Raw genomic sequence first — 11486 nt, 5'->3', positions numbered from 1 at the left:
GGAGGCGGAAGTGCACCCAGCCAAGAAGAGGGGGCGGGCAGAAAGGAGCAGGAGCAGGGGAAAAGGGAGAGGCAGAGGGGAGAGGAGGGGAGAGGGGGAGGGGCGGGGGGGGGAGGAGGGGAGAAGGGAAGAGGCGGAGGGGAGAGGAGGGGAGAGGCGGAGGGGAGAGGCGGAGGGGAGAGGAGGGGAGAGGAGGGGAGAGGAGGGGAGAAGGGGAGAGGCGAGGAGGGGCGAGACGGGGAGAGGAGGGGAGAAGGGGAGAGGCGGAGGGGAGAGGCGGAGGGATGGAGAGGAGCAGAAGGGAGGGGCGGGGGAGGGCCAGCACTGGGCACACAGAAGGGGTGGCTGGACGAGGAGCTGGCAGCAGTGCCAGCCACGCCGACTCCGCAGTCATGTGTGTGCTCTCCACTGGGGTCTCTGCACTCAGGGGTGGGCGTCCCTCCCTGAGGAGATTCCAGGGCGAGGCTGAGTGGGCTGGAGCTGGGCCCCTGTCCCTCTCATGGTCTCATCTCTTCTGAGGACCTGGCCATGCACACACCTCCATAATGGGCTTTGCTGGTCCAGTGCAGCTAAGGCTGCAGGGCTGGCGCCTGGCCACTAGAGGGTGACTCACACTGGGCGCTGCGGGCCCTGGGCCTGGCCCTGCAGGAGCAAGAAGTATCCTCCTGGCCACAGCCGGCCAGGAGCCATCCCACAATGCCCAGGGCCAGCCTGTGCTCCAGGCTCTCCGACAGGGCCCCGAGGGGCGAACAGGGCCCCTCTTTCCCCAAGGCCTCCGATGAACACAGAGCATGTACACCAACCAGGAGAGAGTGTGACGGGCATGTGAGCGCATCCCGAGGTGGCCGTGACCAGCTCTGCACTCACAGGGGGCTGGAGAGCATCTGGTCCTGAACTGAAAGCTCAACCTTGTCAGCTATGAACCAGGAGCAGTCTGCTATTTGGAGACAGCCGGTGTGTCTGGGTTTGGGGGAGTGAGTGAGTGAGTGAGTGAGTGAGAGAGAGAGAGAGAGAGTGAGAGAGTGAGAGAGAGAGAGAGAGAGAGAGAGAGAGAGTGTGTGTGTGAGAGAGAGAGACTGTGTATGAGTGTATTTGAGTGTGTAAGTGTGCGTGTGAGTATGTGTGTGTGTGTGTGTGTAAGTGTATGTGAGTGTCTGTGTGTGTGTGCGCACCTGTGCACACACACATGCATGAAACAATACCCAGCACAGAGTACGAACCCAAAATGGCAGCAATTGTGTAATTACTTGGATAGACAGTCACCCCATCTTGTTCGCAGGGGACACGTTCCCGGCCCGCCCCCCCAACCCGTGCATGCCTGAAACCACAGAGAGTATCGCACCCTCTGTATACCATTTTTCCAATACACACATAGCTCGTCACTTGAAGGAAGGAAGCGCTTGACGGCATCTCTTGGGCGTGTCCGAATTGCCAGCATCACTGCTCTGCGCTTTGGGACCATTATTAAGTAAAATAAGAGTTGCCTGAACACATGCACTGCGATATTCAGATAGCAGATCTGATAACCGAGACGGCACTAAGTGACTAAGGGGGCGGGCACGTGGCTGGGATGACAGCCGTCCACCCGGGAGACACAGCAGGATTACACTACTCAGAGTGGTGTACAATATAAAACTTTTTTTTAAACTTATTTTCTTATAGCAGAAACACATTATTTACTAACCAAAGGGCTGATCCTAATTAAGCCAACACTGAGGAACAGTTGCCAGTACAACGTCTGTGATAAAAATAACTGAATAGTAATGGGAAAAAAAAACCTGGAGAGATTTGCTCACTGAACTGAGTCTGTTTCTCCTCGCAGCTAATTCCTGTCCAGAAGGATGATGGAATTTTTCCTCTACTTTCTCAGAGACCCGAGTACAGGTGATGTTGTTCATGACTCACGCCCCCACTAGCTTCCCCCCTTCCCATTTTCTCGTTCCTGTGCTTTCCGTCCCGTCCCATTTCTGAGCTGTTTATGAAGCTGCAGACAGTCTGAGTTTTTCTGCCACCGGCTGTAGTTTCTTCAAACTCCCTCCCAGGTCACATGCAGTTTTCAACATGCTCTCAGTTTTTAAGGGGAGGCTGTGGCCGTCGGGAGTGGTGACACAGTCTGGTTTGGCCATGGCATCCGCTTTTCACAGAGCCATCCCTACTCCAACTCCCCTCAGGGACTCGTCAAAGCCTCTGCCTCACGAAGCGCCCTCTTCCTGCCAGCTGCTGGGTGGTGCCCATGGTGGTGCAGGTGGCAGGAGGGGCGAGAGGGGCAGAGGGTGTCATGGGGAGTGTGGCCTAAAACTTACAAACTGCTTATTTCTGGGATTTCCCATTTAATACTTTTGTGCCATGGCTGACCGCAGTTAAGTGAAACCGCGGATGGGGGGTGACTGTACTGCTCCCCGTGGCTGGTTCACAAGTGCCTGGTTTTGTCTCCCCAGTGAGATGACACACTTCTTGGCATGCTCTGGTTCCTGTGTCCACCAGCTGTCCCCTATCTCTGCGGCCTCTGGCCCAGCGGGGACCGTGTTGGCTTCCTCCTGCTGCCCAGCCTACCCAGCTTTCGCAGAACGTGTGGGCAGGGCCCCGGTCTGGCGCTCCGCTTTGCCACGGTGCCCCCACCAGCAGCCGGTGCTCCATGAACACTGAGTGAGTGAGTGAACCACGCGGGTACCTTTCGGACATCACCTCCTGATACAAGGACCCTGCAGGGTTGGCCCGCCTCCACCGGCCTGCCTGCTCCCTCTGTACTCACGTCTGACACTGCAGTGCCAGGGGACGCGTCACACACCCGCTAACCTCAGGCCCCACTCCACAGGCCCCACACACTGCCACGCTGCACTGCCATTCAGAGGCCTCCGAGTGCCACTTCTGTGGGCACCAGAGCAGACAGCCGTGTGTGAGGACGTCTGAGTCACTGCGAGGGCAGAATGGGCTGTCACGCTCATTTGCTGTGCTTGCCCCCGGCTCCCACCAGCACAAGCTAAACGAGGAGCCGCGCCCCGCTGGACAGGCTGGCGCTCAGCAGGCGGGATCATTCCTGTGGGCGCTTCTCACCGCAGTGATTTGCTTTCCAACACTGACTGGCAAACATTTGCCACGCGCGTCTTTCACGTAACGTGAAGACGATACACTCTGCTGTCTTCCAACGTGATCTTAAATGCCTTCCACACACAGGCAACTTACCGGCTGTGCTTTCTCTTGCCACTAAACACAAATCCAGCAATTGTTTAGCTGTGAAAGCCTTGGGTTTAGCTCTTTGGTGTTAGATGTGATATTTAAACAAAATTCTGAAGAAAGAAAAAAAAAAACCATAATCCCACCAACCTAACAAAAGAAGTAGATTTTTACATGTTAACCTTTCAATCTATCCATACATCCACTCATTTTCCCACAAGTCTTGAAAGCTTATTTTTAAGTATGATTTTAATTTCCCAAGTTACCCCAGTGACAAAGTCCACGAGAAGATTCTACCTGGGGGCTCAGATCCTGGCCCAGAAGGGGATTCCATCAGGCAGTCTTGTTCTCATCAGCTCTCGCCCTGCCACCCACAACGAGAAACCGCTGAACGTAACCAAGAAGGCATCTAGAAGCCACCCTGACGTGTCAACGATCACAAAAGTGGCCACATACATCCATATTCTAAAAGTCAAGTTAGACGATAAATGGGTCAATGCAAATGAAACAGTAACATTTCCGGAGCATTTATTACGTGCTGGGCACCCGCCTACGCACGTTATGTGTATTACCTGCACAACCGGTACTGTTACCGTTACGCCTCCAGATGAACGAGGGGACTGAGCCTGGGAGTCACCAGGCCGGCTCAAGGGCCTGGACACGACGAGGAAGCAGTGGAGCCAGCGCTCCACGCAGGCAGCCCGTCCCCAGAACCTTACTCTCACTGCCGCTCTGTACCGTGGCCCCCCTCCACCGCCTGAAAGGCAGACGTCTGTTGGGGGACCAGGAAAGCCAGCGGCTAAGGTACATCCTTCCCACACGACCCACTTGTCCTTCCCAGAGCGATGGGGACTCTCCCACCCGGTCCTCAAGGTCTCCCTCTCGCCCACCCACACTAGCGATGCTCTAGAACGTCCCTGCACAGGGGAGGATGGGACGTCTGGAGAGCAGCTGTCAAGTCGTCTGTCGTAACAGGAAGTTTGTAGTGTCCATCGGAGGGGCGGCAAATGAACGACGGGGCACCATGACGGGCACGCTCAGAGCCCTGTACAGGCTACAGCGCTCTCCAGAGTTTAGGAGGAAATACACGGTTCCATGGACAAAGTGAGAGCAACAGCGTTACCGTTCCCGTGGAGAAAGAAGCACACTGTGCAAATGCACAGACCCCAAAGTGTGTCTCCACAAACCACCAAGGAAAAAGAGTAACTCGTCACTGGAAGAGCTGGCAGACCCATCCTAACCACGTGATCAGAGTGGACGTCGTCAGCAACAGGACAAACCAGCCCCACAGACTCCTGTGACAGCGACCAAGAACACAGATGACCTGACGGCCCAAATCCCATCAGGAGGACATGCCATAGCCCACCGCGAGGGACCCACACTCTGCAATAAATTCCGGTCAAAGAACGGGACGGAAGGCTGGTACTGCGGCAGGTTAACACCAACGGGAGACGTGACACAAACGCAACACGTGGTCCCACAGGATTCTGGACTACAGAAAAGATATACTGGTCAACATGACTACGTGCTGTGGATTACATAAGAGCACCGTACAGTGTTCCATTTCCTGACCTTTTTTTAATTATCATTATTAGTTTCAAGTGTACAAAACAACATACCATTCACACCCCTCACAAAGTTCTGATAACCCCTCCCGCAGTCTACTGCCCCTCTGACATCGTCTACAGCTGTTCCAGTTCCACTGACTCTGTTCCCTATGCTGCGCTCCATTTCCCGTGACCATATACAAATATTAAATTATAGTTGACATTCGTTATTACTCAGCTTCAGCTTCAGGTGGACAGTTCAGAGGTCAGGCATCTCCACCGTCCATGAAGTGGTCTCCCTAATAAGTCCAGTGCCCATCTGACACCCTACAAAACCTTTACATCATTATTGATTATATTCCCCAAACTGTCTTTTCTATCCCCATGGCAACAGTGTGACTACTAATTTGTGCTTTCTAATCCCTTCCCCTTCTCCCTGGTCCCCACCCCCCTCCCATCTAGCAACCATCAGTTTCTTTCTCTATATCTCTGAGTCTATTTCTGTTTAGTTCGCTCATTTATTCTGTTCTTTAGATTCCACAAATTTCCCAACTTTGATAATGATATTGTGACTATATGGAGGGAATGTCTTATTCTCAGGGAACACACAGTGAAGTTTTCAGGAGTGAGGAGATATGATCCAGTAGTTCAAGAAAAACGTGCACACACAGCACATACATCAAGAGAACGAAACGGGGCAAAATGTAAACAACCGGTGAATCTGGGCAAATAGTATATGGGAGCTGCTTATACTATTCATGCTTTTCTATAATTTGAAATTATGTCAAAATCAAAAGTCAGACCCAACACTGCATGGACCATCTCTGGAAGAAGACTCCTGGGGTGGTGCACAAGGAAGAGAGGGGGGAGGTGGGCAAGGGAAAGGGGTTCACCTTCCCTCAACGCCCTTTAAGTGTTTGTAACTGCCCTACATGTGCACGTGCAAAAACCAGTAAAACTAAAGCGGGAGCGCACTGTGAGAATGGTGCCCAGAGCCCCAGAACAGGGCTACCAGACCTTCCCGGCCACCTCCTGGGCCCAGGCAGGCTGCTTCCGGTTGGCCAGGCTCGCCCCACCTGGTTGCTCAGTGCCACCCATTCATGGGTCTCACGCGCCACCTGCTGGCCGAGCGGGGCACTGCCCTCCTCAGGGTGCCCAGCCCTCAGAGCTCCTCCATTCTGGCACCTGCCCCGTAACCAAGAGTGATTTCCTGACCATCCTGAAAGCTCCAGCACCCAGCAAAACACCTAGCACAGGGTGGCACTTGACAAAGAGGAGATACATAAATGAAAACACAGATTCAAGTGCAGTTCCGGCAGACGACTTGGAAGCAAGCACGTGCCTCGAAGCCTGGTTGCAGAGCGTCCACAGTAGGTATCATGACCCACAAGAACCACACTGGTGACGGCACTGTCCCCCGCAGGCCCGACGGCCTACCCAGGCTCGCCCCGGCTCCCCTGCAGTGCTCACAGCCTATCACACTCTACGCCGACTGGGAGGCCCCAGCAGGAAGGTGCAGAGTCAGCAGTGGTCCTGACGGCGGTCGCCAGCCTGGCCCCAGGGACACTATGAAGAACGCAGATGCCCACCTGCCAAGCCTCACAGAGCAAACCACGGGCAGCTCTGAAGCCCAGAGAACGCAGCTGGGGCCTTAAGAAAATAAAAGAACAGAAAATACTGATCAAATTGCACTGGACGCATAGTAACAAAACATGTGTACACAACGTGAATCACACAGGGAAGCAAGTGCATTGAACAGCAGACCGGGTCCCCCAAGAACTGGGCCTCTTTCAGGAACAAGGCGCCTGCGCAGTCCGCCACCCAGCGACTTACCCAGGTCTGTGTTGGGCCCGGCGAGGAGCTGCTTGAACTTGTCGAGCCGGGAGGCCTCTCTTTCACTTAACGCTGAGCTGCTGAGGGTGCTGGGGTCCGATGTCCCTCCCAGTGCGACAGTCGCCGAGTGTGGGAGAGACTGGGACCTCTGCAGAGGGACCGTGTTGCTGGCACTTTCTGCGGAGGGAGAGAGAACAGAGGGTGAGGGCGGCCCCTGGACTTTCTGGCCTCCACCAAGAAGGCCTCCCACTTGCTGTGCCGCTCGCCCTGTGTGAATGCTGCCGTGTCACAGCTGTTCTTCCTCCCAGCACTGAGCAGCGCCGACCCCGGTTTCCTGAGCAGTAAGATGGAACTAGCTAATACCTATGAAGTTCACCCGCCTTACTGGTACAGTATCATCCATCAGGAAAACAGACACGCCCCACATAGAAGACAATGACAACCAAAAAACTCCAGGCCACCGCAGGACATGACAGAGGCCAGGGCACCCCCAGATCAGACCTGCCCAGATGACATGACCAAAGATCTGTGGGTGTAGGGCGGGAGGAGGGTGCCTGCATGGGTCGCCCAGGCCTGAGCATGGAGGGAAGCCCGGGGTCACCTGCGATGGGGGTGCAGCCGAGAAGGCGCTGAGACCAGGCGGCAAAGGCTTGGGCACGCCAGGGACCAGAGACGCTGCAAGAGCGCAAACCCAGCATCCCCAGAGCACAGGAGGAGGGGCGCCGAGCACAAGCTTGCCCAGCCCTCGCCCAGGCTGAAGGGCCTGTGCCCACAGGGACCCAGACAACCCTCAGGGGCGAGGTGAGAGCACATCCCATCAGCAGCCTAGAACCAGGCACAGCCAAGGGAAGAGCCCAAGGCCCTCCAGCAACTCGACAAACAGCCACCAAAACCAGCAAAGGGCCCACGAGCAAGGGGCACCAGAGGCTCGAAACCCCCGGGTCTAAATGCCTTCGAGCGATCCCAGCTTCTGAAAAGGAAATTTAAAGCAGAGTGAAAACTAAGCTCCAGGAAGCGGGGCGGGAAGCACACGGTGAGGCACACGTGCCCTGGCGGCAGCTGCTGCCAGGCTCGGGAGTGGGGATGGGGGCGGGAGTCAGCACTGCTGTGCAGAGTGTGCTCATCACCCCAAAACATGGCCGGGAAAGGCTTCACACTGCGTCCCCCAGGCACAGAGGAGCGGGCGACCCGCGGCCTCCGGTCAGAGTCTGGCCCAGAAGAGCTTCCAGAAAAGCCTGCCACAGTGGGCGCAGAGAGCGCTCTCCCGCTGCCCAGGCTGACCCTCCCCTGCAGGAGGCCTCCCCACCAGCCTGCACGGGGAAGCGCTAAGGGGGAAGGCTGAAGGGGTGCGCAGAGGACAGGTGAGACTCTCGGCGCGCCTCTTCCTCCTTAGAATCCATGCCTTCCACGCATCTCAGGATCGCGCAGGGAAGCGTTCAGCAGGAGGGCGGGTCCAGTGTCAAGGGAGTAAACGTGCTCAGTTTTATTCACCTGCAGTCCCAGAGATGACTCGTGTGACTTTAAGACACATGAGGACGCACTCCTGAGCAGAGCACACTTCCGGCCCTCCCTCCAAGATGGGGAAGGTAGAAGTTGGGAGGTAAAGCGACAGCGACGTCCCCGAGGAAACAGTAACATCGGCAACCAGTCCCTGCACCGTGAATGGAAGACACGGCAACATCCCACCCCCAGGGTCTGACCACAACCAGTCAGCATTCACACAAGACCTCATTACACAAGACTCCATCACTGGGTCAGCTTTGGGGACAACTGTCCCCTGGCTGTGCCCACTGAGCCCTTCCCAGCCAAAGACACACTTTGCTGCCACCCTAAAACAAGCCAAGTGCATCTGATGTCTGGTACGAAGGCGACAGGCTTCTCAGGCATTTACTAAGAAAGTCTGGACAGCAGACACCCGAGGTCAGCCTACAAGCCCCCGGCTGCCCATCACTCAACTTTCAGGCCACCATGTATCCAGGCTGAGGGCCAAAGGTGATAGCAGCGGCAGGCCCCACAGGTACTGCGGGGACACGGCGGCCCACTGTGAGGGACAGGCGTCCACATAAATGCTGGCAGGGGCACACCCACGTAGCAGGACAGGCAGTGCTCTCAGTGGACGGTACCCCATGAAGTGCAACATTCCAGAATGTGCAGAATTACAAAACAAAATGGAAGTCACGGGTCCCTCCTTGAGCATAGGCCCTGCCTGGTCCTGGGGAGTGGGTCCCCGTGCAGGGACAGATGTGGGTGCCATGTGGCGAGGGGAGACAGGGGAACAGCCACATGGTCGCCAGGCCTGAGGTGAGCCCGGTTGACTTCAGCAGCGTTGGTGTGACTACACCAGACACCAGGGAGAAACCGAGGTACCTGGGGCGAGGGCCCTGCCTTCAGGAACTCACCAAGCGCAAGACAGACACGACCCTGCCCCAGGGAGACCGGCCAGGCCCGCCAACCTGGGGCCTCCCCTCTGCCGGGTCAGCCTCACCTCCCGGGGACCCTGCAGACATCACCTCCTCTCCGAAGCCTCCCTGACACATCCCTGGCCCTCCTCAGCGAGACGAAACTGAGACTTCCACCCGCAGAAGCTTCTGGGTCCTGTGCGCCACTCCAGGCTCCGTCCGCCCATGGAATGAAAGCTCCCGAGAACTCGCGTCTCCCCGCTGGACTGGGAGTCACCGCACAGGTATGGAGAGCCTCGCTGTGCCAGCACTGGTCCCACGAGAACGAGGTCTGGCGTGTGTTCACCCTGGTGCCACTGCTGAGCAAGCTGTCCCGATGACTCACGGGCCAAGAGGCCCGAAAACTGCAAACAGGCCCAAGTGTCCTGCCCGCTCCACTACCCTGGCCGCTGCCGGCCACCAAGGGGGACAGCTCCCAAGAGGGGCCCAGGAGCGCCTGGGGCTCGAGGGCAGGGTTCAGCAGGCCTCGCACCCACAGCTCCACACACGTGCAGGTGGGGGTCTCGCAGGTCGAGCAGCACCCCGGCGCCTGGCCGCTTCGTGCAGCACACGCACCTGCCCCAGGTGTGCGGCCAGGAACATCCGCAGACACTGCCACATGGCCCCTGGGAGAAGCCCTGCTGGGCGGCTAACAGCAGGGGTGCTGGGTCTGCTGCCCTGAGCCAGCACCCCAGCCTGTGGTGCTGGGCGGGCCACAAGACCGCCTAGTCTCCTGTGAAGGACGCCCAGGGCTGCTGCGAAGCCTAAGGAGCTTATTTGTTCCAAAGGCTTCGTGGTACCTGCTGCACAGGAAATGAGGGGTAAGTGCTAGCTATTATTATCATTCGTGCAAATGCGCACAAAAGGCTTGCCCAGGAGGCCAAGGTGACCAACTCCAAGGTGGGCACAGGCAGGAGGCAAACTGCCACCGGCCCCCTCACAGCACAAGCCCCGGAAGCACCTTCACTTGGCTCTACAGCAGGGAGCAGCCCAAGGCCCCCCAGCTTGGCGGGGGGCAGCCCAAGCTTCCGCAGCCAGGACCCCCAGCCACACACCGTATGCGTCGCCTCTGTGACCCCGAGGTCCTGTGCTGAAGCCCTACTCCCACCCTCGTGTGACGGTGTTAGGAAGAGGGGCCCTGGGAAGAGATGAGGACTGAACAAGGTCATGAAGGGGGGTCCCCACGGGAGGCGAGTGCCCGTGACAGCTTGCTGCTCTTCACCGAGAGGATGCGATGAGAAGGTGGCCGTCAGCGACCCAGAGGGGCCTCCCCAGGGCCTGGCCATGCTGGCTCCCTGCGCTCGGACGTCCAGGCTCCAGGCGGTGAGGACACAATTTTCTGTCAGACGTAACCTCACAGCTGTGCGGCAGCAGCCCAGCTGACTGCATGTGACAGGCCCCCCTCGCCAGACAGGACGCTCCACGGGACAAGACTTCCACCTGGCCTGCCACTGGGGCACCCCAAGCCCTGAGCACAGCGCCCGGCCCATCACAGGTGCTCATTAAATAACCGGTTGTCATACCTCACAGACCTTCCAACACGGAAAGGGTGAAAGTAACGAGTGCAGTCTCAAGACCAGCCGCCGAGTGCCAGGCCCGTGGACACACATTGAGACATGACCGCCCTCATGCAGCTTATAATCTGAACATGGCAGTTCCAAAAATCGGAACCCCCAGACCCTGAGCCCACACGTACGTGCCCTGGGGGTCACAGCAAGCTACCAAAGGAAGTGCACTCTCTGAACGTGCGGCTGGCCGACCCCCGCCCCCCCCACCCCAACCTCAGATGGAAACGTCACCCCACAGCAAGCAAGGCATACTCAGGAGGGAGGCGGGTCCCCAAGCCCTTGTGCTCACTGTGGCCCTGTCACAGCCAGCCCACGAAAGCCACACGCCCTGCCAATCCATCTGGAGCAGAGGCACTCAGCTAGGGGGACAGAGATGAGCACGGGAAGGCCTGTGGCCACAGGCATGACCGCCCCACAGGCTTTCAAGGGCAGGGATCCCCACCCCAGACGCGAAGGGAGCCCTCCTCACTGTCCCCAGCAAGAGGACCCCAGCCCCTCCCGTGTGCAGACACGTGCATCCGAGTCCCCATCCCACCTGCAGGACAGGCCGTGTGGCTCTCGCTGACGGACTTCACCAGCCGGAGGTCACCGCCGGAGACGGGAGGGGGCTGTGCCGAGGGCTCGTCCTGCCGCTGGTGCCGCTCCTGCCGCTGGCTGTGGTCGCGCAGCACGCGGCGGGCCGTCTCCATGACCACCGCGCTGTTCAGGCTCTCGGCCGCCATGGCCAGCAGCTCGTCGTCGTCCTCGCCGGCGTCCCAGGCGTCGCTGGTGTTGCTCTCAAACTCCTGGAAGGTGCTGCCTCGCTTGGCCTTCACCGGTGTGGTCGGCGCCTTGGGCGTGGCCTTGAGCAAGCTGCAAAGCAAAGGCCGTCTTGACTGGACCCCGCAGCCCCCAGAGGCCTCTCCCCGCAACGGGGCAGAAGGGAG

The 11486-nt window shown here is 57.9% G+C and overlaps 1 protein-coding gene and 1 pseudogene across 3 annotated transcripts in view; both read right to left on the bottom strand.

The window, feature by feature from the left end:
• The window catches only part of LOC109387611 (fatty acid-binding protein, epidermal pseudogene), a 42656-nt pseudogene extending 40421 nt beyond the window's left edge, over positions 1-2235 (bottom strand).
• Positions 1-11486, bottom strand: part of TBC1D22A (TBC1 domain family member 22A) — a 285991-nt gene that overhangs the window by 251418 nt on the left and 23087 nt on the right. For all 3 annotated transcript variants that reach the window (XM_019651702.1, XM_019651703.1, XM_019651701.1), the window contains exons 3-4: positions 11096-11412; positions 6555-6731 (exon numbers count right to left, since the gene is read on the bottom strand). In XM_019651702.1, coding sequence (XP_019507247.1) covers positions 6555-6731; positions 11096-11412 — 494 coding nt within the window. The remainder of the gene's footprint in view (positions 1-6554; positions 6732-11095; positions 11413-11486) is intronic.

This window comes from Hipposideros armiger, unplaced genomic scaffold (assembly GCF_001890085.2).
Source record: "Hipposideros armiger isolate ML-2016 unplaced genomic scaffold, ASM189008v1 scaffold_164, whole genome shotgun sequence".
NCBI lineage: Eukaryota > Metazoa > Chordata > Mammalia > Chiroptera > Hipposideridae > Hipposideros > Hipposideros armiger.
Note: the sequence above shows the minus strand (reverse complement) of the source record. Positions and strands in the feature narration are given on the sequence as shown.